Source organism: Acinonyx jubatus, chromosome D1, assembly GCF_027475565.1.
Source record: "Acinonyx jubatus isolate Ajub_Pintada_27869175 chromosome D1, VMU_Ajub_asm_v1.0, whole genome shotgun sequence".
NCBI lineage: Eukaryota > Metazoa > Chordata > Mammalia > Carnivora > Felidae > Acinonyx > Acinonyx jubatus.
The window spans coordinates 74985229-75012726 of NC_069390.1; the positions used below are offsets into that span (position 1 = coordinate 74985229).

The 27498-nt window shown below is 53.1% G+C and overlaps 1 protein-coding gene across 10 annotated transcripts in view; it reads left to right on the plus strand.

Moving 5' to 3' along the window:
- The window catches only part of AMOTL1 (angiomotin like 1), a 155168-nt gene extending 136845 nt beyond the window's left edge, over positions 1 to 18323 (plus strand). For all 10 annotated transcript variants that reach the window (XM_027040045.2, XM_027040046.2, XM_027040047.2 and 7 more), the window contains 5 exons: positions 270 to 460; positions 4960 to 5085; positions 5741 to 5967; positions 9244 to 9504; positions 10583 to 18323. In XM_027040045.2, the coding sequence (XP_026895846.1) occupies positions 270 to 460; positions 4960 to 5085; positions 5741 to 5967; positions 9244 to 9504; positions 10583 to 10689 (912 nt within the window). In that variant the 3' untranslated portion in view covers positions 10690 to 18323. The remainder of the gene's footprint in view (positions 1 to 269; positions 461 to 4959; positions 5086 to 5740; positions 5968 to 9243; positions 9505 to 10582) is intronic.
- Positions 18324 to 27498: the final 9175 nt, after the last annotated feature.

Below are 27498 nucleotides of genomic sequence, written 5' to 3' on the forward strand. Positions count from 1 at the left end.
AGAGGCCTCGTTCTGTCATCTCTAACACTGGGAGGATGTTGTCTCCCAGGCTCTTCCGTGAGAGTGCAATGAGATGGAGACTTTGGGAGGTGAGGCGGCCTGGCGGTGAGAGCTGTCGAGTCTGGGTTACCCGCGCCTGAGAGGCAGCAGAGAGCGTGAGGGCGGCGTGGGAACGTGCCGCGGGATGGGCGCGAAGCGTGCGTGCTGCGCACCGTGTGCACGGTCTGGCCCTTTCCTGGATCCAGGTGTTCTTTCTCCTGCTTCTGCAGAAACATGGGAACGGCCAGCCAGCCAGCGTGCCGGAGTATAATGCCCCAGCCCTCATGGAACTTGTGAGGGAGAAGGAGGAGCGGATCCTGGCCCTGGAGGCCGACATGACCAAGTGGGAACAGAAGTATCTGGAGGAGAGTACCATCCGCCACTTCGCCATGAATGCCGCAGCCACTGCCGCAGCTGAGAGGTGAGGCCGGCCTGCGGTGCAGCCGGGGGACTCGTTCACACACTGCAAGGACATCCACGCAGCGGAGAACTCTGTGGGCCTCCAGCGGGGTGTTGCGAAAGGGTATTTGAGGCTGTTCTCTAACAGGGGGTGTGTTTCACGGACCCACCGTCAGGCTCTGTGCTGGCAGCTCAGAGCTTGCTTGGGAGTCTCTCTTTCTCCCACTCTTTGTGCCCCTCTCCTGTTCATACGCTTGCTCGCTCTTGAAACAAATAACCGTTTTTAAAAAATTAGCTCAGGATGCTCTATAATTCCCGAAGGAGTTCTGTTGAACCGTCAGCTTGTCTGTATGAGCAGGGGCTCACCTGTGCGTGTGGTAGCCCGGACCTGAGTGGCCGTGCATCCCACCACCAGCCAGGGCCCCTACTGCCTCCCCACCCCTCCCCCGCCAGTTTTTTGTGGGCCCGTAGATGCTGTGGGCGTTTCAGAGTCATTTGGGATTTTTCCACGTTTAGGGTCAACATATATGGAAGAGATCCTCAAATCGCAAAGGAGCACCCATAGAACTGGACTTGATACATACAGGCTGTTGTTATACCATCTGGGAGGGTGGGATCTGAACCAGGTGAGGAGTAAAGACTCGGGATGCAACCCGATCATCTGGTCAGTCCCACATTTGGGGCGATGTGCTATTTCTTCAACGAGGGAGAGAAGGCCTGTCGGGGTGGAGGGCATATGGGGGTGCTCTGTAAGGTCTCATAACTCATGTAGAGAAGACCCCCCCCCAGCACCCCAGATGTTACCTCCAGGGACTTGGAGAGAGAGCAGTGCCACCCACAAGGACACAGGTGCCTTCACTGGGTGCCACACACTGGTACCTAGGGAGACCTGCAGACCCGTGTGGAAAATGACTACCGGGGGTCATTTTCTAGGGCTCACGTGTTACCTACGTATGTCTGGGCCATGAGGGAAAAGAGCCCACCTAAGCCCCTCTGAGTGAGACTTGGGAGCGGGAATAGACCAGCGCGAGGCACGTCGCGTGACGGAGCCCGAGTCGCGGCCTGAGACCTGGAGGAATCTGCAGCCTCCAGTTCAGTCCTCGTGCCCATGGGTGAGAACCGCGAAGCCTTGATTTTTACGTAGTTGAGAGGCTTTTACGTTCAGCCTTTCGTGTTCTGAGGCACTGCTGAGTCACCTCTGTATCTGGAGGAAGAACGCAGGCCGTCGTTAAGCGACAGGGGGATTTGGCCTTCTCTGCCAGATTTGGGCTAACGCACAGCTGTCAGTGATTGCCCTGGGAGTCGTTCACACCGTGTCGTTTTGACGGAGAGCACGCCACGTAGGCAGGACACCCACATTCAAGGCTTCTGCCTCGACTGCTGCCCGTAGGTGTGATTCTGCCTGAGCCTTTCCAAGAGTCCTTACTTCATTCAAAACTCACCCGATCCCCGGAAGGGAAATTATAATTCTTGGCTACTTACGAGCAGAGAGCCACGGCACATTCTGCTGGCCGAGGACACCAAAGCCCCACAGCAGAGCACGCGTGGGGACCCCACAAGGGTCCATGTTGTCTCCGCTTCTGCTGTTTTATCAGGTTAGATGTGTGTGTGGGGGGGATCCTGGACCCTGAGAGGACAAGTGTAACTGGGATGTCAAATCAGAAGCGCCCTGTGGTGGGTACTAGAGGGGGACCGTTGTGGGGGGGGGGGTGTCGGACCAGAGTCCACCTTCAGCCACTCGCTTGTGCTAGGCCCTGCCTTACTCGTCATCCTCCGGGCAAGAGAAATTGGTCTGTTGCCCTCAAAGAACGGGAGTCCCGTGGGGTTTACCAGCCCCGCCTCTGTCTTCTGCCCTGTTTGGAGTCGCAGATGGGCAGGTGAATCAAAGCTCCTTCCACCATCCCTCCATTCCCCCCTTCTTTGCTGCCAGAGGTGTGTATTTACTGAGTATCTACTAATTCTGTGGAAATTACCTTCCCTTTCCCCACCACTCCCTCCCACGGCCTTGGGGAAAGCCAGTTCAGAGGAGGTCAGGTAGTCACTCCAGTCTTGATGTTCTTTTCAAGGAAAACCTTTGTAATTTCGCACTGCTTTCCTCTTGATAGAAAGGGAGAAAAGGAAAATGAATTTTTGAGGAAGGCCAAAATTCTGAGCTCTCGTCTTGATGCTGAATGGCTGCCTGTGAACCGGTAAAAATGACCAGCCGCTGGTTTTGTAACTTGCCAGCCTCTGATGCATGCTTCACATTTACAAAGCAGTGAATTTTTAAAAATTTATTTTTGTAATACCGAGTGATTTTCCCATCTTGGTGCATTTTGGCACCAACGATCAGAATTTTGAGAGGTTGGGGCTTTTTATGGTTTTGAAGCTTTTTATAGATTTCGATGCAACGAAGTATTTTTTTCGAGAGCCTTGTAGTGTGTTTACACTTTCTAACTTGTTTTGATCTGATTGTTCTTGCTGTCCTTACTTGACAGTATAAACACAAATGTTTTAATTTGTCTCTGGCTCTGTACGAATTTGCCCAAAGCCACTCGGTTGGAAATGTTTCCTCGCCACCAATTTCTGTGTTGATGACTTTTGTGCACTCCAGGGTGAATCCATAACCTGCAGAACTGGTCTCAAAATTCTGCCCATGTGACGACACAGCAGAAACCCCCCGCCCATCAACCCCTGGTGCTCCAGAGCCCTTCTTCCCAAGTGCTCTTTTGCCTGTCAGTTTGTTTAAAGCTTTTGCTTATTTTCTGTGTTAGTTGGCCCTGTGGTTGTTTTCAGCCACGTTTCGCACAAATGCCACACACTGTCATGTTTATATTCACTGGTTTATATTCTCTTCATGCCTTTCTGCTGGGGCCTTCTTCACAAAGACGCGGAAGCTTTGGTGGTGTCGAGTGGTAGCTGAGGGCATGGAGGGAACCATCGGGATTTGAATCCGGCTCCACCTTCGCTGAGTGTTCTCACAAAGTCACCTAACCTATTGGTTCACCTGTAAAAGGACACAGTCATGCCAACTGCACAGGTTGCTATAAGGACCACGTGAGAGGCCGCGTGCAGCGTGCCTTACCCCTTCCCTGGCAGAAAGGAAATGCTCATCCGTTGCTAGCTGTCGTCACAGAGCTGAAAGAAGGCGTTCTCGTTGCTGGTTTTGAGTGTCCTAGAAAAGAGCTGTTCAGATTTTAAATATGACTGTGGCATTGGAATATGAAGCTAAAGAGATGTGAAATCTTCGGCTAGATCCTTTCTTACCAATGTAACATTCACTGATCGGAGACATTACTAAACCTTTCGGTCTGAGATATACTCAGATGACTTTCAGGTGGCTCAGTTATCTTTTTCTTAAATGTTCATTTATTTTTAAGAAAGAGTGCAAGTGGGAGAGGGGCGGAGAGAGAGGGAGACAGAGGATCCGAAGCGGGCCCTGTGCTGACAGCAGAGAGCCTAATGCGGAGCTTGAACTCACAAACCGTGAGATCATGACCTGAGCTGAAGTTGGACGCTCAACTGACTGAGCCACCTAGGTGCCCCATCAGTTATCTTGTTTTTATTGATCATGGTTAATTAGGAGTAATAAATTACCAAAACCAGTGACAGGAAGAGTGATCTTTGACCAGTTGTTTTCAGACAGACGCCTGCTTCCAGCATTTTCATTCACCTTGTCTGTCCCTCCCCTTGCTCACCTTCTTTTTTTTTTTTTTAAATGTTTATTTGTTTTTGAGAGAGAGAGAGACACAGAGTGTGAGTGGGGGAGGGGGAGGGTCAGAGAGAGAGAGGGAGACACAGAATCCGAAGCAGGCTCCAGGCTCGGAGCTTGTCAGCACAGAGCCTGACGCGGGGCTCGAACTCACCAACTGCAAGATCATGACCTGAGCCAAAGTCAGCCACTGAACCGACTGAGCCACCCAGGTGCCCCGCCCTCGCTCACCTTCTTAATTGGACTTTCTGAGGACAGGCGTGTGCCGCCTTCATCCTCTGCCCTGCTCCCCAGCACGGCTGTCACACTGAGCGGAACTGAATCCTAGGCAGAGGCTCAGAAAACTAGAAGTGAGCTAGCCTGCAAGCGTGAAGGAAGATTCCAGCTGAGCCTCGCCATCCGGGAGGACCAGCGTCCGTTTCATGTCTTTGCTGAGTCTCCTTCTTACTGTAAAATATGGAAATCACTGCAGGGTGGGGGAGAAATGGAAATAAAACTTTGCCTGTGATTGAGAATGCATAAGTATGGAAGAGAATAAACAGAGATACACCAGTACAGTAACAACAGCACCCGATGTCTGGGGTCCACTGCATGCCATATAGCTTAATGCACAATGCCGTTAGTAGAAGGGGCAGGGAGTTTTGATTTGTGGACTTGATTTCGTTTTCCCTGGACACTGTCTTCATCTGTCGGGTTTAGGGGGAGCATTGGCCAGGGTTTAGGAGAGGACTTAGGTGAAGGAGTTTGTGGAGAGAGACCTTCGTGTGGTGCCCTCGGGCACCTCCCCGGGGGCACCTGCCTCACTCTCTGTGTGTGTCCTGTGTTCCCAGGGACACCACGATCATCAACCACTCGAGGAACGGCAGCTACGGCGAGAGCTCGCTGGAGGTGCACATCTGGCAGGAGGAGGAGGACGTGGCACAGGCCACCAGGAGGTGTCAGGACATGGAGTACACGTAAGGGACAGCCCTGTGCCTGGCTGCGTCACTGGGCTCCCCTGTGGCCACTCTCCTCAAGGTCCCCACGGGGCCCACCGGCCCCTCCCTGTTCTGAACAGCTGACAGGCCCAGTCACGAGCCGAGTCACGAAGAGACACCAAGCACTTTCTGACCCTCAGTTCTGGCCACGAGGGGAGAAAATAGCCTTTTCCCAGAAAACCCGTCCATCTTTTCTTTTCGTTCCTCAGAAAATGGGGAAATTGACTTTAGTGGAACGCCCACCCTGGGTAAGGCTTCAGGGTTTCCGAGTTTCCCTGCTGCCCCTCCTGCCCCTGCCACCGGGACCCAAGACCCTCTGACTTGGTCCCTGAGCACACCTTGGCCTTGGGGGGGAGTGGGGCTGGGAGGCCACAGCCATTCTGCCCGTCTGTCCTCGGATCCCAGGAGGGCGCAGAGTCCCCTGAGAGGCCAGAGAAGGTGCACCCTCTGATCTACCACGAAAGGTCCATCTTCTACCATTTGCAGATTGTAAGTGCCGAAGACTCACCATGCACTTAACGCTTCGTCCCTGGGTTACAGTTCGAGGCCCTGGGGCAGCCTGAGAGAAATGTTTCAAATTCTTCCAGCCAAATAGCTTTCGATTATGACTGTTTGGTTTGGTTTTGTTGTACAGTATTAAAAATCTCCATGCCAAAATCATAGAGAAGGACGCCATGATTAAGGTCCTTCAGCAGCGATCCCGTAAAGATGCCGGGAAGACGGACTCCTCGAGCCTGCGGCCTGCCCGCTCCGTGCCGTCCATTGCTGCGGCCACTGGGATACACTCCCGCCAGACTTCCCTCACCAGCGGCCAGTTGGCCGAGGAGAAGAAGGAGGAGAAGACCTGGAAGGGGAGCATAGGTGAGCCCCGTGCCTCCTTCGGGCCAGGGTCGGAAAAGCAGCAGCTGCAGAAATGTGGCGAGGGTAGCGCATCCGGAGGAAAGGGTCCTGACCCTTTTGTGGCACGCTGCCTCTGCCCCTCATGGACACAGAAATGTCAGCGAGTATCTCTGAGTCTGTTTATTCGTGTGTGAACTGGGGAGGATAACCACTCCTACTTGCTTGGAGAAATTAAATGAGCTATGTGGAAACAAGGCTGTCCTCCAGGGGTAGCATTTAGCCATGGGTTGATTCACGTCATGATTATCATCATTATTGCTGAAAGTTGAAGTGACCCCTTACAACACAACACGTTCCAATGGGAAAAGCCCGGGGCCGTCGGGCCTTGAGGTTGGCTCCACCTCTGCTCCTGCGTCTGGGAAAGCAAGGCCTTGTCTGCCCTGCTTTGTGCCGTGCGGCTGAGGTGAGGGCCAGATGGGAGGAGAAGGGGGAGACGGTGCTGTGGAACGGTGCTCTCGAGCGTACGGGGTGGGTGGTGGTAGTTTTCGTGGTTCTGTGGTTGCACGGGCACAATTTCGGGGCGAGTTCTCCAGATGTGGTCTTAGCCACAGCAGGGTTCCTAGGGTGAGGGCAGGCCTGCTGACTGAGGTAGCTGAGGCTGGAGAGGAAGCAGCAGCACCCCCAGACACCCGTCCTCCTTGCTCCTCCCCGGTGCTCCGGCAGCTCCCAGGGTCTGGCCCTTTGATGCCTTTTCCTGGGTCCCGGTGTGTTTTGTTTATCTGTGGAGCTGAGAGCCAGTTTCCCTCAGCATGGAACCCCAGAGGAGCCTGGCTGCTTTGTGCCAAGGGGAGAGCTTCCAGGGTGGGCCTGACAGAGTCGGGGGATCAAAGGTGCCCAGTCAGAGTCTCTGTTTGAAGTCCTTCCACAAGGCAGTTCAGCGGCCCCTGCCCTCCAAGGAAATGTACTTCAGAGAGGATGTGTGGACAGCAGCTAGGATCACCAAAGACCCTCCCGAGGACACGTAGCTCCCTACCCCAGTTACAGAGCCTGGGGGCAGTGCTTGGTCAGGTCTGGTGAAGGAGTCTGAGGTGGGCTCGGCCGTGACGGAGCCCTTGCTGGCACAGGCAGTTGGTGACATCCAGCCAGGCAGGCATTTCCCTGGTGTCTGTGCCTGTGGCCACTGGCATTCGGCAAGCCTAAACTGGGCCCGGGAGCCTGAGGCCCCGGCCCACAGGACAAGTTGCTGTGTTCTCCGCACGGGTATTCTTCCTCATTGTTGTGATTGGGGTCACATCACAGGAAAACAGAAGGGGCCTCTCGGAGGGGCTGGGCAGGGGCACGCATTCACAGTTCCCAAAATCTCTTTGCCCCGTGGGCTCTGGAAGCAAGTGGAGGTGACGGCGTCTACCTTCCTGCAGGCTCGGGGCTCCCCAGCGGGGTGACTGGTGAGCGACTCGGTTCCACCAGAACGTCCCCCATCAGACTGTGGAGGTTCGACAGGCAGGGTGATGAGCGGGGAGGAATGCACGTTGGACTTGAAGTCAGGGCCAGCTGCACTTGAGTCCCGTTTCTGCTACTTCTTAGCCATGGAGGTGTTAATTTCTCCGAGCTCCCATGTCCTTTTCTGTAAAACAGAAGAAAACAGCAGGACCTGTGTCAGAGGAGCGCTGTAAGATAAAAAGCCAGCTGATGCGTGTGAAGCACCTAGCCGAAGACGCTTGTCCCTCAGAATGCAGTCCGGGGACCAGTAGCGGCCTCTGGTCGGGTCTCTGAGGGGCTCCTCAGGGAAGGAGAATCCCAGGCCCCGCCCAGTGAACCAAATCTTTATCTTAACAATGTATCCAAGTATTTGCCATGCACATTGCATTTGGAGAAGCACCGCTGTGGGCAAACTGAATTGCCCTGCGTTGTGTTGTGAGTGGGCACCTTGACATAGCCCTGGCGAACAGATCCTTGAATGTGCTCACCGCCTTTTCTATAGGCTAGTGTTGTGGAGTGCCGGCACATTCCTGAATGCGTGCTGTATTTCACCGTTGAGGAACACAAAGGTTTTTTCTTGGCCAGCACGTCCCCTTTCCACCCCAGCCTGCTGTTGGGACAGAGAGGAGGAAGAGGGCTCCGTGGCCCTGTCCAGGGGCGCCTGGGTGGCTCAGTCAGTTAAGCGTCCGACTTCGGCTCAGGTCATGATCTCACGGTTCGTGGGTTCGAGCCCCGTGTCGGGCTCTGTGCTGACAGCTCAGAGCCAGGAGCTCACTCTGGATTCTGTCTCCCTCTCTCTCTGCGCCTCCCCTGCTTGTGTTCTGTCTCTCTCTCTCAAAAATAAATAAAAAATAAACTTTAAGTGGCTCTGTCCAGAAGCCTAGCTGGCTTCCTGCTTCCTGGGGGCCGTGGCTGTCCCCTCACTGCAAGGGATCGCCTCTGGGGAGTAATGTGCACAAGTGTTGCCCTGACTGGGAAGCATGTTTGTTTTTGAACCTGGGCCTGCCGGGGGCCACCAAGAGTGGGGCGGTGTTGTGGACTGCTCAACAGAGTGCGGGTCACCGGGACCATGTGTCAGATCAAAGGAGCCTTCAGTGTTTCCTCAGCACACACCTGCTGCTCAAGGCGAGCCCTCCTGGGCCTGTTATAGCTTCGTTCTAGAAAGCCTTCCAGGAATGCCCCTGTCCCTCAAAACTGGCTATTAGGCAACTCTTTTTCTTCTTTATTTACAAAATTTTAATTTTTTTTTTTATTTTAAGATTATGTTGGGCATAATTTTATCCTACTGTTCATCATATTACATCATAAGCAGTTTACTTAACAACTTCTCTCCTCCCCAAAAAACCTGTATAGTTTTAGAGAAGGGAGTAGTGTTTTTAATCTTTTTATTTTTTTAATTTTCTCAGCGCTTGTCATTTGATCAAGCACATAAGAAGTGCTTATAAATGCATTTGGTAAATGAGTAAGTGAATGAAAGAAGCAGTCCTTAGTCAAGAAGGAAATCATGTCCAAGACTTGGGGGTTTTTTTTGTTTGTTTTTGTTTAAAGAATGGGATTGAGGGGCGCTTGGGTGGCTCAGTAGGTTAAGTGGCCGACTTTGGCTCAGGTCATGATCTCGTGGCTTGTGGGTTCGAGCCCCGTGTCGAACTCTGTGCTGACAGCTCAGAGCCTGGAGCCTGCTCCGGATTCTGTGTTTCCCTCTCTCTCTGCCCCTGTTCTGCTTGTGCTCTCTCTCTCAAAAATAAATAAACATTAAAAAAAAAAAAACGAAAAGAAAAGAAAAGAATGGCATTGAAAAAGCTGTGTTTGCGCCCTCAGGGTTGCTGCTGGGGAAGGACCACCCAGAGCACACTTCAACGGCCTCCACCACGGCGCTGTCCCCCGCAGCCTCCACCGCCTCGGCCAGCAGCGCCCATGCTAAGACGGGCAGCAAGGACAGCAGCACCCAGACGGACAAGAGCGCCGAACTCTTCTGGCCCAGCATGGCCTCTCTGCCCAACCGTGGCAGGCTGAGCATCACCCCTTCCAACAGCCCGGTCCTGAAACACCCGGTGGCCAAAGCACCTGCAGAGAAACCAGGTAGGAAGTTCTTAGCTCCGCTTATCCTTAGACAAGCCCACAACTCTGGCCTGAGAGGGAGCCAGCCTTTGGTTGGGAGCTAGGGAGGGAGCAGGGCTCTCATCGGCTCTCGCTCTCTGGGGTTTTTGAATGATTATGCTTACCCTCCTGCACTTTATTCTTACGGGAATGAAATGTGTGTAGATGCTTTTAATTTATGACCATTTACATGAGTACACAACTTGAATGTACCCTTTTAACACACGCTTGTGATCAGTCGTTTCCCAGAGGGGTGAAAATGGACCCACTGCGGGGTGTGAGGGAATCAGTTCCCCAAAGCCTGTTTGGGAGCTAGCCAGGCACCCGGTACATAGATGTTGCCTTCGAGAGGTTTACTCATCGGGGATTCAAGGTTGGGGTACTCTCCTGCCTGAAGGAGAAGGCAGATTTAACTGCAGGGCAGGTCGACTTCTGGCCCATCACTCAGGCCAGCACTAATGAGGTGCTTTAAAGTAAAAGACAGCCTGCGTGGGGTGGGCTGGCCCTGAGTCCAGAGGCGTCCGGGCAAAGACCAGACATGCCTTTGGACCAATCTCAGTCATGGGGATAGTCCTCTTGCGTTCTTTGGAGAGCGTGGGGCTCTCAGGGGCATAAAGTAACCATGTCCTCCATGGGGCTGCTTTCTTTGCATCCTCCAAAATAGGCGGGTAAACACAGCATTGTCATTTTTCGAACATTCAGTTCTCAAGATGTACTTTTCCAAGGAAGGCAAGGAGCATGTGAAAGGACCTGGCTTGTAGGTGCAGCACTTGGTGGTTTTGCATAGAGTGGAGGGAGAGCACCGTGGGGGCTCCGGGCACACAGCCCCACGCCCGCTTCACCCACTTACCCCTTCCCATCAGCACCCTGGCTCTGAGACTTGCGTCTGAATCCCGGGGCCCATCATTCTGCTTTTCTCCACTAGGGGCCGGGTTCTGTGGCCTCACCTACAAACGCTGGTGCTGAGTGTGGGTATTGGTAATGCTTTCCTTTTAGAAAGAGCCGGCCTGGCCCGGCCCCTCTGCAGGGCAGGCTGCTGATGTCCCCTTCTGTTTGGCAGAGAACCCTCCTGGCCACGGGAAGTCCCCCGACCACAAAGGCCGCGTCAGCAGCTTGCTCCACAAGCCCGAGTTCCCTGACGGAGAGATGATGGAAGTCCTCATCTAACACTGGCGTCCCCGCAGAATTCTGTAGTGGGACCTTGACGAATGAGGAACGTGGCCGAGAGGGAGGAGACAGATCAAGAAAGTTGTGGATGGGAAACCAGGAATGAGTTGAACTGATAAAGATTTTAAATTTAGTGAGGACGCTTTTTATAAATGTTAAAAAAAAAAATTCAGAAGACCTACGTGAAGACACTCGTATGGATTTGTATTGCCTATGGTGGGAGAGAGAAGACACGTGTAGGTCTGGAAACAAGGAAGTCACAGGAAGTGGGATTTTCATTGTATAGAAAATGTATCTCTTGGGGGGGGGGGGTCTGTGTTCACCTGCTCTTTGGTTATAAACATATAAACCTGAACGTGGATCTTCCTTGAAACAGCCCCATTCTCCTTGCCTCTTAGCATGTTTGTTTTTATTAAGAAGAACCTCCTAGAAGTCTCAGAGAGCCCATCTCGGCATAATGTAACATCACCTGCGCCATCCAGGGTGTCCTGTGAATGTGTGTGGGTGTGGCAGTGAGAAGAAGTGTCCTTGGGTGAAGGGAATTAAGAAGGCGGTTCTCACCTAACTATCTGCTTGGTTTGGGTTTTCAGGAGATTCTGGGGCTTCTTAGCTTTTCTGGATTCTGTTTTGTAAAAATACAAAACAGGATGGGAGCATTATGATTTTGGTGCTCAAACTCCCTAACTGCTCTGAGTTCATCTCTTCCTCTGCTTCATTCTCTTTCACTTTACTCTTCTTTTCATTCATTTTTTTTTTTTTCTTGTTAATAAGACACAGCAGAATTCCTTAGGTCTGGGATTTACGAGAACAGCGTCATGATCTCTGTTTAATAGTGACCAGTGGGACAGAGCCGTATGCTGGCTGCCTGGCTGCTTTCTCCACTCTGGAGTCTTTGGGCTGCAGCCCTTAATCTCACTGTGACTGTGAACTAGGTAAGTTTTGATGAGCCGCAAGATCCCATGGTCCTTGTGACACATCACATTCAGCTCGAGGCCCTGGCTTTTCTCTCTCACATCAGCTCCCTTGCATAGACCTTGCCGTCTCCACCCCATTGCTCTGTTGGGCTAAGACTTTTCAGGACTGCCCTCCAGGAAATGGAGGACTCTTGACTTGGTGGCATCCAGAGTCTCACCAGGCAGCTTGTCCCACTTTCTAGAATTTGTGGCTCGTGCACATACTCCCCATCGTCTCCACCCTCTCGCACCCTTCTGGTTGCTGTTGACGAGCACGTAGATTTCCGTGGTGACACGTCAGTGAAAACATGGAAGACGTTCTCTGTCGTGAGCTTGCTTTGTAACCTAACCGGCCAGTATATCTACGGTGCGGGCACGTTTTCCGAGGCTTCCTTCTGGGACAAGTTGACCAAAGTAAGACAGAAGCACCATGTTGAAGAGCCGGGAGTGGGCAAGGTGGTGAGCCTCTGACCCCTGTGTGTGGTGGCATGTCTGACACATCTAAGAGGTGCTGGGCAGGAAAGACGAGAAGCTGATCAGGTTGTCAGATGCTCTTGCGGGGTCCTGATATTTTTCTCCCTCCAGATCAGCTGGATCCTTGTATCCCAGGTCCTTCCCCTTGTGCTCGCTTAAGGGAAGGAAGAAAAAGGGCATGGGTCTGAGGCTTTCTCAAGTCCCACCTGAACGGAGCCCTGAAGACCACACTGCTCAGGGAGTTTTGCTTGGCTGGCTTATTTTAGAGCTGGTCTTTCAAGTGCAAGGTGGGTGGTGTCGTAGCCTCCCCAGATTGAAATGGCGGAAGGAGGACCCGGGTGCAGACTGGAGAGGCGGAGGGAGGAAATCTGTGGCCTCGGCCAGAGGGGGCGTAGTGAGTGTGACATTGCAGCACTGACTCTTCCTGAGCTCTGCTCTGTGCTGGGCTCTGGGCACTGGGTGCTTCCTGCCTCTTGCCTCCTCCTCCTCCTCGAGTCCCGTCCGCCCCGGGAAGCCAGAGTGGTTCTGGGGGCCGAGCAGCCTGCCTAATGCCCCGGGCTTGTGCAAGTGTGGATGCGGGCGGGGATGGGGCACAGGAGGCACCGTCCCAATCTTTGCTCCCCATCACTTTTTACCGGTGGTGAAGCTTAGGTGATTGCAGCTGTTTCTCTTAAGGATATTTTGAGCCCCGATGAATGTTGGGAACGGACTGGGCATGAAAGAGTCTGGAGATAAGAGGGCGAGTCTTCTCTGCCAGCCTCCACTACCCACACCTGGGCGACCCCAAACTTGGGCTGTCTCCCCTAGACATGGGTAAAAGCGAGAGCCACAGCCCCAGTCTCCCCAAGCCCCATCTTTCTGTTGCAACACACCCTTTGGCACCTGCGGGCACCAGTCTCGCTTGCCCAGATCCAGAGTGTTAATTGTCTAATACAAACGCAAACAACATCACTGGTTTTTTTTCAGCGTGCTGTGGTCTCCGTCAGTCTTATTTCTTCCAACTCGCTAAGACTCCTCCGTAAGAAAAGGAGTCTCTAGCTTTCAGATGTGGGGCTTTTTTCTTTTCTGGGAGATTTCCTGCCCCATCAGGGCCCCCTGATGCTGGCTTTTTATGTTTGCAGCTTTCTCGAAGCCTTGCTTGCACATAGGAGAAAGGGATTGCAAATACTGAGCCCCTGCTCTGCGTTCTGCAGTTTACCATCTTTTATCTCATTTGATTTTCAGAAAAATAATGCCAGCTCTGTTTTTTAGTGCTGACTATATGCAGGCAGGGTGGTAAGTACCTTTTAACGAGTCTCTGAGCCACCCGGAGAGCCAAAGCTAGTTTCTCCTTATTTCACAGAGGAGGAAACCAGGGCTCAGGGAGGTTCAGTCCCTCCCCAAAGCCTCACAGTAGTGGCGTCTGAACCAAAGGCCTGAGAGAGGAGCTGTGCTCCATCACAGGCTGGACTGGGAGTTTTGCTTGGCTGGGTGGCAGCCATCTTTCATGTCGCGCCTTGGCCCGCTCTGCCTCGTCTGTGATGTGCGCGTGCACACACACACACACACACACGCACACACGCACCCCTACACCTGCCACACCTCTTGGGAGCTAAGAAATAGGACTAGAAGCTCAGAACTCCTAGAATTGCCCATAAACACGAGGTACAGAGGGAAGCCTTCATGTTCTATCCCATGCAAGTTTACAAAATCCATCTAAAAACGCTTGGCACGTTGTCCAGCGGCCTGGACTTCCCAGTGGTGTCTGATTATGGAACTCACGAGTCCTGTCCCGGGGGAGGGTAAAGGCTTTGGCTTTGTGTGAAGACATGCCAGAGTAATTCTGCTTCCTCCTGGAATGGGTTGTCTAGCGGTTTCTGCGTGCTGACCAGGGTATCATATGGAAGAGGTGTTGCTGGGAATCCAGCAACTCATTTCAGAGCAAGTGCATTAGTATTTTCTTCCCTTGGCTTTTCTTCTGCCTCCCAGAGATTGGTTGCCAGTGACTGTTGAATTTGGCCCGTTCCAGGCAGACCTGCAGGACAAGGCTGCCGCGTCTCACGCAGGGCTTTGGTCAGAGGGCAGAGAGCGGTGGGGCCGTTCTCTCTTCAGTCCTTCAGGGTAGCTCTTGGGAACGCATCGGGCACTTGACTGCACAGGGCTCGGGTCGGATACCGAGAAAAAGCGTGTTTTCCAAAACCAAAGTCCTGCTCCAGTCTGCACTTGGAGTCGGGGGAGCATGCTTCTGTGTGCTGCTGCAAATGAACTTGTACTCCTGAGCGAAGGAGTTCCGTGGCCGTGGTAAGTGGGAACCTGCAGATATTCCTAAATGGTAAAGCCATCGCCAAGCCAGAGAGTATCCAGCCCACAGTTGGCTTCCTCAAGCCAGAGGCAGCCATGGTAGATGCTTTATAAATATTGCTTTTCTTTTCTTCTTTCTTGCTAATTAATCGATGTGTTTAAAATGTCTTTATTCAATGTGAGGTTCGTTTAATCAGCTTGCCTCTGATGCGTGGCTCCGTAGGAGATGGGTGGAGTCATTAAGAAGCTTCCAGAAGCTGACCAACTGGGAGCATGTAAAGGTCAGCATTTCAGTAAACGGATTTCTTCTGGAACTAATGAGCAACTTTCGCTCTTCCTTTCAAGTAGTGTATCCTTTTCTTAGTAATTTAATGATATATGAAGACCTGTGTATATGTCAGTGCGAACATATGAGGTATGAGCACAAGGTTGTGCTCGGGTTTCCTTTCTTAAAATCCGGAAGATTCAAATGTTTCATGTCACCCCTTCCTCAAACGGTGACCCTGTGGGGGACTGTACCTGTCACCGCCCCACTGCTCGAGTGGGAACAGTTTGCGAACGCCTCTGTTAGAACGGCCTTTGGGGCCTAGCACGTTCCTTTAATTATCCTTCCAGAGGAGAAATCTTCATTCTTTGAGGATGGATTTAAGTGTGGAAATAATCCCAGTTGAATAAATAAAGATGGGTGATTAAGGCCACAGCATTTAAAAAGGAAATCCCAAAAATGTTCCTTGGAATGAGTCTTTGGACTCCTAGTGCCTCTCCAAGTGGCCTCTTCTGAGGAGGACGGTAGTCATCAGTACGTGTAACTTCTGGTGGGTTTGCTTTTAAAAATCTTTTCTCTTGCCATGCCTTGTTATGCGTTCACATCTTTGCATACACGCAGACGGAAGTGCATATTCCTTAGTGCTCTGTAAAGCCCATGTATACTTAAGTGCATGTTATTGTCGTGTTAAGCAATGACTGGGGTGTTTCTTTGTCATAAAACTTTGCTTCTTCACAGAATTAAACTCTTGCTCTCAATGTAAGGAGGTACATACACAGCATTTTCTTGTATCAGCTCCCAAACTGTTGCTGCCCCAAATTACATGTGATTTTGCCTAGGATTCTGTTTGCATCTAGACACCTGCAAGTATTTATTACTAACCGGAATGTGAGCACATTTATCCACAGTGGTTTTCTTTGAATTAAGGTGTTTTCCCCTTTGGTGGAGGGACAGTGGGGCCCCCTCCTCAAGGGGGCACTGGCAGGATCTGTGTGACATTCTGTGAAACGAGGGCCGGCACGCACACCGACCTTAGCCAAAACTCGGACGGCCCTAGGGCCGTCACCCTCTCCGCCCGCCACGTACGTGGTTGCTGTGCTTGGTGGCAGAGTGCTCAGTTCCCTCCAGCGGACTCTAGCCTGACATCTTGGCACCTCACTGGTCTATATTGAAGGGGGGGAGGGTACGCAGAGCTGCCCAGCCAGGGGGTCTGTGTATGGGGGTGGGGGGGGAAGTCCAAGAACACAGTGTGTCCCCCACAGCAAACGTTGACACTGTTGGTCAGCCAAAGATTTTCCTATTCTTTGCTGCTTAAACTTGTGCCTTAATATTGTATATAATAAAGGGATAAAATGGCTCTTCTTTCCCTGGCGCTTGCTCTTTCCTTTCCCAAAAGACTCATGTACTTGTTGACTTCAGTGTCATTTCTCTGCTCGGAGGCAGCGTCACCTGCTGTTCTGCTTCCAGAGGCATCCAGTGCCCCCCCTCGTGGGCCTCGTGCCTCCACAGACACCCGCTCTTGACTCTGAGAAGGAAATGAGTCATCCAGACCACTGGAGCTTGCCGTCCGCCCACTCCCAGCTCCTCCAGACAAACCAGGAAAGGGGAAATGCAGGGAGGCTGGGCCCGGGGAGGCAGTGTGACTTTGATCACATCTGAGTGTCCTCCCCTGGGGATCCTGGGTTCCGAGTCTGTCGGCGACCACGGTCACTCGGAAAATTAACCCAAACGGCTAAGTCTGGGATGGAGTCGGATGCGTCTTTGCACCTCACGACGGATCTGCCTTGTTTGGGTCTTGGGGTCACAGGAAACGCAAGGGGTCATATGGTGACCTGGTGCCATCCAGGTGGGAGTCAGAGCGGCTGAGGCAGGAGAACTGAATAAGTGCTGTGAGAGTCCCCACAAGAAGCCCCCTCCCAAGGAGAGAGTGACTCTGGGGACGCTGATCCAGAGGACCTCTCCTCTGCTTGTCCTCTGGTCATGCCTCTGCTGGGGAGCCTCTCTCCTCACCCACCCTGGGCCCTCGCATGGGAGGAACTTCCTGGAAGTGAGCTCAGGGAGGGCAAGGGACACGCCTCTAGTTCCCCAGTGATGGCTGGTATGACTGAACGTGCATCACCTCCTCGGTCCTCACAACAGCCTGATTATCCCCACTTGAAAGACGAGGAAACAGACTGAACCTTGAGCAAGTAACGTGCAGAAGATTGCAGAGCGGGATTTGAACCCAGGTCCGCCTGACGCAGAGTCCGTGCGCTTGCAGCAAAAGGGGGAGGGGGGTAGGTGAGGGGAGGCGGGAGGGCTCACACACAGCCCCATCGGCTTGGGGTCTTCCCTGCCCTGCAGAGGGGTTCCCTGCAGGGCCCCCAGATCTCTGCACACACGAGGATAGAAACCGTGCAGCCAAGAGGATAAACTTCGCAGCTCTGTAGCCCCCGTGTGCCTGGGAGGACAGCCTGACGACTGCACCTGATTTGGGGCTCAGATTAAGGACCCTTCGAAGCCCGCATCCACCTCCGCCATCTCCCCGCCCTGACCAAGTGCCGGCAGCTCACGCGAGGCCCCCCGAAGCTCTGGCCTTTCTCGGCCGCTTGTACGCCGCAGGAGAGACCCCTCCACCCACCAGTTCTATGTGGCTGCCCCACGCACCATGGTACCCTGAAGGAACGTCGCCCCTGTCCCGAGATCCCGGGCTGGGGCCTCCACACACGGGTGGCAGGGGAACGGTGCCTTTTAGATCGCCCAGGCTCATCACAATCAGGAGTTGGCCCCAAATGAGAAATGAATCAGGAACCCTGAAATTCCTTTCTTAAAAAAAGAGTCTGTAATGATGAAATAAAGGGAGCTTTCTATCATTAAACAGTGCTGCTGTTTTGTTGTTTCTGTCACCGTTTTATCAAGCTTAACCGCGTGTTCCCGCCCGGCAGACGTCCAATACCGTGCCCAGGTGAGGCTGAGCTCTCTTGACCCTCCAACCTCTTCCCTTCTCTGCTCGGGAGAGGCCCGTCCTGTCTGGTGTGGATTCTGGTCAAAGGGTGACCCCTCCCAAGGCCCTGATGCGTATACAGAGAATGTAGCTTTCACAGACAACGGCGTCAAGTAATTTGGAGAAACATGATGGGAATCCTACTCCTCTGGTTGGAAAATAAGAATACGTGACTTTACACCATGATTGGCTTCACCCCTCTGGGTGAGGGAGAGAAGACCTCACGTTTATTGAGTTGGCTTTTGAGTATCACTTAGCCTGAACAGCCCCCAAGGTGGGTGTTCCCATACATCGTGACCGGAGTTTCAGACGAGGACGTGGGCTCACCAGAAGCACAGTGCGTGCTTCTTCCCTAGCATCCGGCCCAGGCCCGCTCGTTTCTACACCCCCATTCTTCATATACTGTATTGTGTGGCCTTGGACTTTCGTGGCTTTTTATTTTTAACGTCTGTTTACTTGTTTTTGTTTTCAATGGCTCTAAAGAGAATCGGTAGGCACATGGCTAACTGAAAGAAACATTTTGGGGGCGTCCGGGTGGCTCAGTTGGTTAAGTATCCTAGTCTTGATTTTGGCTCAGGTCATGATCCCAAGGGTTGTGGGATCAAGACCCATGTTGGGCTCTGCACTGACAGCATGGAGCCTGCTTGGGATTCTCTCTCTCTCTCTCTCTCTCTCTCTCTCTCTCAAAATAAATAAATATTAAATTAAAAGGGGGGAAAAAGCATTTTTGAGGCTCCTTCTGGAAATGTGGTATCTCCGGCAGAAGGCCCGAACCGGACGGAGAGGCTGGATCAAAGCCTCCGGTCTGTTTGTAAGAGGCAGACTTAAATCAGAGCGACCTGACTCTGTTAGCACAGGGTGCACCTGGTGGGCACTACAGGGGGAGAACGGACCCTGCAGCAGATGCTGTCACAGGGCCTGCTCTTGGGTTGGGGGTCCCATTCTTGTCTTTTCTCAGCCACGTCCTAAGACCTCAGAATTTGCAGTCCAGAGATGCCGAGCCTTTGTGTTTTGGTCCTAGGAAATCCTTGATTGTACTGAATGACTTCTATGCGTTGTGTGGGCTTCCCAGTCACCCGAAACGTGGCCTCAGCCCAAACCTGGCGCCTTCCCTGCCACATTCACTGTCCTGCTTGTGGCCGCACAAGAGTGGGCTCCTTCCCAACCCTCCCTCTTGGCCGGCCAGCCATTCCCCTGTCCTGCCCACTTGCCTTCCCATCTTGTTTCCTCACAGTTCAAGACCTCATGTCTCAAGGGCGCCTGGGTGGCTCTGTCTGAGCACCTGACTCTTGATTTCGGCTCAGGTCATGATCACACAGTTCATGATTTTGAGGCCCGTGTCAGGCTCTGCACTGATGGTGTGGAGCCTGCTTGGGATTCTCTCTCTCCCTCGCTCTCTGCCCCTCCCCCGCTCTCTCTCTAAATAAATAAGGATTTTAAAAAAAGACCTCATCTCACTCAGACAGTTGCAGTCACCTCCCGCCTCCCATCTCATCCACTCCGTCCTTGACACGGACACAGAGAAATGAGAGTAATGACATTGACTTATCATCATGCATCCAACACTCCTGTCACCCTTGACTGTATTAGGGACGTTGAATTCTTACAATCACTCTGAGGCTGGCTGTATTGGTCCCTCCCCATGTTACCGTGGGAGAACCCAAGAGGCAGGAAAGTTCAGTCTCATGCCCAAAACTCTAGAGTTTGTGAGCGGCCGGGCTGGGATCCAAACCCAGGCAGACTGGCTCCAGAGACTCTGGGCCGCACCGTTCCCTTCAAGCTTTCTAAAGCTTGTCTGATCACATCACCCCCTTGAGGGAAACAACAAAATTCTGAGTTCTCTGTGGCCTTCAGGATAAAGCTGAAACTGCTAATAAGGCGTCCATGCCCTACACAATGACCTTGGCCCGTTCCCCGGGCTGGTTCCTCTGCTTCCCTTCCCACCCTGCCCTCAAGTCACTCTGGAATCACCACCGCGGCCCACATCTGCTCTCTGCATCTCCATTTTGGCCCCTGCTCACAAGGTCCTTTGGCTTGGAGTTCCTTCTCGTCTGTCCAAGCCTTATTCATTCTTTCAGGTGGGGCTCAGATGCTGTGTTCCCTCAGGGAGGTGTGCCAGATCACCAGGGTCACAACTAATTGCCCCTCTTCCATTCTGAGCTGAGTCATCTTAACAAAGTTGCTTACGTCCTCAAAACGTCTCATTTGTAAGATGATTTGGAGCGGGTACCATGTCTATTTCTTCACTAATGGGAATCGGGGACCTAGCGCATGTCCTGACACAGAGTGGGTGCTGGAATATTTGCTGACTGAATGAGTCAACCCTAAGGATTGAATGAGAGAAGAGTTGTAATGTGCCCGCACACCAGAGGCCCTCCATGCACGACAGCCCTGAGCATCGTGGCATCCTCCGGCATGGATGTCTGTCCGCTCCTCTGTCTGGGGTCCGGAGTAGCTGCTCATTAAAATTTGTGCTGAATGTGAATTACCCCAAGCCTCTGATCAGTGAATGTTTTCAGGGAAACTGGAAGAGGAACCTAAAGTAAAATCTTTCTTAAAAATTATGCAGGTAGGGGCGCCTGGGTGGCTCAGTCGGTTGAGCGTCGGACTTCGGCTCAGGTCACGATCTCACGGTTCGTGGGTTCGAGCCCCGCGTTGGGCTCTGTGCTGACAGCTCAGAGCCTGGAGCCTGCTTCGGATTCTGTGTCTCCCTCTCTCTCTGCTCCTCCCCCACTCATGCTCTGTCTCTCTCTCAAAAATAAACAAACACTTAAAAAATTAAAAAAAAATAAAATTATGCAAGTAATGCACATTTGTTATATAAACAAATGATACACAAGTGTGCAACATAGAAGTCACTGTCTCTTCTAAACCCCTGTGAGTCACCATTGTGAACTGTTGTATACAACCATAAAGCTAAGCTCATAGCTCTGTATGAACGGATATTAATTTTAAAAATAAGATCATGCTATTTCATCCAACTTGCTTCTTAAAAAATTTTTTGAATGTTTTTTTTATTTTTAAGGAGAGAGAGAGAGAGAGAGAGAGACATAGTCCAAGCAGGGGAGGGGCAGAGAGAGAGGGAGACACAGAATCCGAAGCAGGCTCCAGGCTCTGAGCTATCAGCAAAGAGCCCGATGCGGGGGCTCGAACCCATGAACCGCGAGAGCACGACCTGAGCCGAAGTCAGACGCTCAACCAACGGAGCCACCCAGGTGGCCCTCATCTAACTTGCTTTTCAAACTCAACGATAGATCACAGGCAGATTTCTCTACCAACTTATACTTTCTTCTTATCTTTGGTGGCTGCATAATGCTCCTTTGTGAGGAAGAGGGGGAGTTTACTGAAATCTGGAGCGTGCTCCTTCGCTGCTACCCAGCTTTTCCACAGCAATCCCCCCAGGAGTTAAAGGAGAGCTAGGGGCGTGAGGACACCGGGGAGACGGGCAGTTTTTCTTCTAAGAGGCCGAAACTTGCAATACATGTCAGCCTTGACCAAGTGCCGTCTCTGATTCCTCCAGTGCCTCGTAGCTTTTCCACTTGCCTGTCCAAGCACAACTGGTGATTCATGTGATGACTTTGGGATCCCAAGGACTTGACCGTGCCATGGCCCCAGCTGATGGCTCAGGCCCAGTCCGGCCTGGCCTGGCCTGTTTCTATCCAGAAAACCTCAGTCTCTGACGGAGGAGCTGATTTTCCATCCAATGCTCTACCTTCTGACCTAGAGAAGAACACATTTTCCTGGCGTAATCAACTCAGAGCCAGCCCCAGTCTGACTGTGTTCAGTGACGTTGATGGCATCGGTCCCTCCCTTGTCCCTGGCACTTGGCATTTTGCAGACTGTCTTTCAGCTTTTTGCAAATATTTAGCTTTAGGATAGCCTGTAAACAGAACACCAATTCGTGATTCACTTGTCAGTTTACAACGGAAAATTAGTGATGTGCCCAGCACATTTCCGATCCTGGGCAGGGGGTGGTGGGGAGGGAAGCCAGAGGGTGCAGATTGCTCTGGAGATCCCTGCCCTGAGGAGAACTGGCCACCTACTGTGTGCCAAGCATTTTACATCCATCAGGACAGCAAGTACAGGGAGATCAGGGCAAGGAAGCACATGACCCACGGTCCACACTTACCCACGTAAGTGCCAGAGCGGAGGCTGAGCCCAGGTTGGGGTGGTGAGAAGTCAAGATTTTCCCACGACATCATGCATCCCCCATGTTTGCATGAGGTCAGAAGACACATATAGGAGATAATGTGCTCCTCGTCGGGGCATGTACGCCAAGATCCCTGGACATACCTGTTCAGATACCGCCACCCTCGGCATCCAGAGGGAATTCAGCTGACGGTGCCCAGTCACGCGTGGTGGTCCCCAGCCCCCAAGGGGCGAGCAGACCCAGGCACCGCCGGAGTTTGCATGCTGCGGGCTCGAAGTGGGGACACCTTTAGAGAGCCCAGACCCAATCTTTTCCCCCTCGTGTGAGCTCTAAGAGTGCCACCACCACCAGCCGAGGCCATCTGCTGTCCTGTGCCACTGAGAGCCCCTGGGAGGGGTCCAGCAGGAGCCGGTGGTGGCCTCTGCCCTCCTTTCTCTCTCATCTACTTATCGTCTCCATCTGATTTTACTTGGAAGGGAAGTAGTCCGAGGCAGTAACTATAAGTATCTTTACTTATGTTTAGAAAGTTGTTTTAATTAGATGTCAACAGTTGACATCCCGACAAACCCCCCTTTCCCATTTCTCCGCTCTGTCCCGTCCCTGCGGCTCCTCTCTGCGTTCGTGAACCCAGGCTCGGGTGCCTGCCACGGCTTGCCGGGCGCGCACCGCCGATGTGGGGTGTCAGTAACGAACGGAAGTCATAAGCAGAAATGCAAAGCCAGCCACTTCTCCAGTCGTGTGCCCTCGATCAAGACCAGCATAGTGTTCTGGGAGGGGCGGGGGGATGAAAGCCCACAGCGTTAGGGCTTCTGGAAATGAACAAATAAGAAACACCACCACCGGCATCTGTCTTCTGCACAGAGATGCCAGGCATTCAGTGAGTGACCAGGCAAATGCGAAATCTCTACGCAGTAACAATCCCTCCCCCTGGATGCAATGCCTTGCTTCGAGAGAGCCTAAGTAGGTCTTTTATGCTAGTAACACTGCCTAGGGACAGCTATCGTGATTCGTTTCTACACAGCTGGGAGAAACCAGGCAGAAAATAGGGGCAACTTCCCAAGGTCATGGTGAAACGCCCGCAGAGCCAGGTTAGAGCTGGGCCCTCCTGCAGCCCTCTTAGCACTGTCTGGCCACCTGTGCTGATGCAGTATGGGCGTCTTTTCAGAGCCCTGCACCCCTCCCTGCCCGGGTATCAGTAAACGGAGAGGCGATGGGCTTGGCGTGGGTCTGTCAGGCGCTCACCTAAGCAGAGCTTCGTGTCTGACCTGATGTCTAAAGAGCCAAGAGATTTCACAAAGACATCCCTCCAGACTCGGGAGCTGGAATGCTCCCTGTGGCAGAGCCAGGAGGGCGGGAGCCAGTATTGTGAGATCACAGTGGGAAATGCTTGGGGATCCTTCTGCCGGCCTCCAAACCCGTGACCTCACAGCAGGGTTGAGATGAGAACGGCACAGCCGTTCAAAAGAGGCAAGGGGCCTTTCCCCAGGGATGACGGAGCTGATGGTAACCGCGGCTCCCTTCTGCATTTGGAGTCCAGGGCTGGAGAGACTGGAGGGACGCCACCCATCGGTCTGCTGGAGGCCACACACAGCAGCTGGTTCCTCAGGTCTCTCAGTGTGCGAAGAGCGTACACGAACGGATGTACATCACAAGTAACTCCTGATGTGAATAACTGCAAATAACATCCCAGGTAACGTCATCAGCATCACAAGTAACTGATGTAAATAACTCACACTGGGCAACACTCTTACCCGTGACACACACACACATCACTTCAACGCCCTCTTAGCGCGTTAAACGAAGGATGCGAGGGGGCACCCGGGTGGCTCAGTCAACCGACCTCAGCTCCGGTGGTGATCTCATGGTTCATGGTTTCGAGCCCCACATCGGGCTCTGTGCTGACAGCACTGAGCCTGCTTTGGATTCTGTGTCTCCCTCTCTGTCTGCCGCACGCCCGCTGGTTCCCTCTCTCTCTCTTAAAAATAAACATTAAAAAAAAATAAATGAAGGGCTTAAAAATGAATAAGACGCTGTACCTGCCATGGCCACCTCCAGCCCATGGTCGGGGTGAAAAGACCAAGAAGGGACCACAATACAGTGTCAAACTCCTGGGTTGTACAGGCTATTCTTTGGTCTAAAGGAGAGGGAAACAGAAAAGCAGGTGACCTGTGAACTGACCTTGGATGGATGAGAAAGGGAGACAGGCCTGAGGCCGGCGGGGGGGGGGGGGGGGGGGGCAGAGGCAACAGCAGGCACAGAGGCCAGGCTCACTCAGGACACAACGGCTGTGCTCCGCAGCGGCAGGCGGGCGTGAGGCTGGGTGGCCCTCTGGGTCCCCCAGCTGCTGTGCCAAAGAATCTGGCCTTGGCCTGTGGCCGTAGGGTGTTGGGGGCCGGCGAAAGTGTATTTTAAGCAGGAACGGGATCCAGCCAGTGCTATTTTATGGAAAGATGATGAGGTCTGCAGAGTTCTGAGCATTAGCAAGGGGCATAACGGCGTTGGGTGTTGTAGTCCCCATGGCCACACGACAATTACCCCCCGAACTTAGCCGCACAACTGCTTCTTGTGCTCAGAACTGCAATTTGGGCAGGGCTTGGGGTAGTTCCTCCCTGCTTGGCTCAGGTGGGGCTCAACGGCGGGGCAACAGCAGTGGGGAGTCCTGGGGCGTCTCCCTTTTGGTGGTCTCCCCACAGGGTCTCTCCGGCGAGGCGGCTTCAGGGTGGCTGCATTTCTGACATGGCCCAGGGTGTCAAAGGCGTACGTGGAGGCAGATGATGGGATTGCCTCTTAGGACCTGGCCTCAGGAGCCACAGCGCCTCTTCTGTTCATCCAGGCAGTGTCAGGGACCGGCCAGGGTTCAGGTGGGAGGGGGCAGGGCAGGGTAGCTTGAAACTCCTCAAGTGGAACCGGCAGTGTTCTCGAAGAACATGGGGGATCAGAAATCTCGCTGTTGCTCTGACCACCTTGGAACATAAAGTTCCCCACTGCTACATGCCAGGCCCAGGAGCCAAAGTTTTAAATACATTTTCTCATTTTATTCTCCCCTCTACCTAAGAGGTAGGTTTTTTTTTTTTTTCTTAAGTTTATGTATCTGAGGGAGAGCGAGGCAGAGAGAGGAAGGGAGGAAGCGAATCCCCACAGATCCCCACCCAGGGCTTGATCGCATGAACCGCAGGATCATGACCTGAGCCAAAATCAAGAGTTGGACGCTTAATCAAGAGTTGGACGCTTAATTTTAACTACAAAATCAAGAGTTGGCGCTTAAGGCGCCCCAAGAGGGAGGTATTAATCCTGTCTCCTTTACACCCAGGAAATCCCAGGAGGGCTTGGACAGGTTAAGTGGTCTGCCTAAAGCCATACACCAAGCAGCAATGGGGCTGGATTCTGGGTGCAAGGCCGATGGCCCCCGGGCGTCTTTCCCTCTCCCTGCTGCCACCTCAGCCGTGGGAAGGAAACCACGGACGCAGGCTAGTTCAAAGGTCATTATTCTGCCCCAGAATGCTATCACCACTAAAAAGGGAGGGCGATTTATGAGCTGAAGAGGAGGCTGAACCAAGAGATCTTAAAGGCCAGATCTTGAAGATGAACAGTTCTTGAAGATCCTGAAGACCTTGTATCTGCATCACAGGTGAGAGGTGACCAGCGTTTCCTGTGGCAGTCGCCACAAATACCCGGGAGTCAGAGCTATCAGCTGGCACTTGCCGAGTGCCAGGCTCTGGGAGATGCACTTCCCGTGCCCTAAGTTAATTTCACAATAACCTTGTGAGACAGGTATTATTATTAATTGAATAAGGAATTCAAGGAATTGAATAGCATCGCAGAGGGGACCTCACCCCGTGGCCCCCACTTTCTGCCTTTTTCCCCATCCACCATGACAACAGGAACCGATGAATTGATGCTCCTCCCACCCCCACCCCCCGCTCTCATGGGGCAGCACCGGCCATGGGGCGGTTAGGAAAGCCCCCTCGGACAGGCTGGGCTGGAACCCAGCCCCACGACTCACTAGCTGTGTGGACTTGAGCCAGTCACTTAACCTTTCGGTGCCTCAGTGTCCTCCTCTGTAACACGAGGTTCTCAGCAGGAGTGTTAAGACAAGCCTGGGTGGTCTCCGTGCACACCGTGGCGCAGAAGCAGCACCTGACAGCTGCAGCCACTGTTTCTTGCCAGGAGGCTGGTGCCAGCGGCTCCGTGGCATTGACTTGTGCACCGGGAGATCTCACGCTCTGGGGATCTGCATCGTTTTCTGCCCAGGGACAAGAGCGGCTTGTTTATACTCGCCTTGTGGGGGTGGGGGCGGGTTACTCCGCCCAGCCACTTGCAGGGGATAAACGAACGACGAAATGGGGAGTGGGGTGAGGGGCAGACGGAAGAGTGTGCAGACACAGTGCAGCTTCATGGACACTGGCCCCAAAGCCAGGGATGCCACAGATGGCCTGAGTCGGAGCCCACATGGCTGCGTCCCAGTGATGCCGAGCGGGGCTCTGGATGTAGGCCTGGGCACTTTGGGTTGGAAAAGGAGCTGCAAAGGAGGAAGAAGGAGCCCCCTGCAGTGGTGAGCATCTTTACCACCTGCTGGCCAACCCCACTTCTTCTTCGAAAGGAAGCTCGTGTGGTTGTACACAGGGAGGCACCTGAGAGGAGGGACCTGCCTTCGACTCCAAATTAGGCCTTTTTTTTTTTCTTTTTTTTCTTTTTACCAGCTGAGCCCCTGTGCAGAGTCTCCCATCACCGGGGAGAAGTGGCCCGCATGAGGTATCATCCTGCTGCTGCTAAAGTTCCATGGAGAAGCTTCTCCTCCGACCACAGGGCAAGTGACTGCAAGGAATCAGCCCTGAGGCCAGGGTGAAGGGAGGCCTGGAGCTCCCCAGAGGGCTTGGCAGGCTTCATAGACGCTTCCATGGGTACTTTCGGAAGAGTGAGCAGGGAGCCGAGACCCCAGAGCTTGGAAGGGTGGCCCTTCCCTTTGGTTTACGCACGGTGGCGGACGTCCGCTGTTCCTGGAGTGCCCAGGACCCCCTCTTCTGGGGACTCTAGCCCCGTGGCCTGGTGGGGCTGGCATGCTCAGGCCACACCTGCTTCTGCGGCCACTGACCCAGGCTAAGTTCCTGCTCACCTCAGATGACACAGGCATCGGGGCGGGGCCGTTCAGTTACCAAGTCCTCCGTGACATTCTTCACCCCCTCCGCACCCCTTCTCTAGCAGTGGAGCTAGGTTCCGGAGGGCAGGTGCCCAGCGTCACGGAGAAGGGCACCCCAGCTGAGTTCCTGCCCATGGTCCCCCACCCAGGGGCACTGCTGTTCTTCTGGTGTTTTGGTGATTCGGTTCTGTGAAGTAAAACGTGCCTCCCCCTGCCCGAGCTGGCTGGCTGGTCTGGTCCCCAGGGTGAGCCATCACTCCAAGCCCTGAGTGATGTTCACGTGAGAGGGTTTTTGGACCAGCTGCAGCAGCCCGCCTCCCACGCCCCGCAGTGGGGATCCTTAGAGATCATAGCCTCACCCCTCAGCCTTCTGTAGAACCTTCCTTCCAAACACTTCAAAGCCAGACTCTTGGGTGTCCTCACTGTGGACCACCCCTCCCCCGCCCTCCCAGGGTTAAGACCCGCTGAGTGTGAGAATCCCCCTCCCTTCTTCCTATATTATCAACTCCGCAGGCTATCTTGGAGCTAAATTCACTTTTTGCTCCTTTCCTTTCTCTTTTGAAAAAC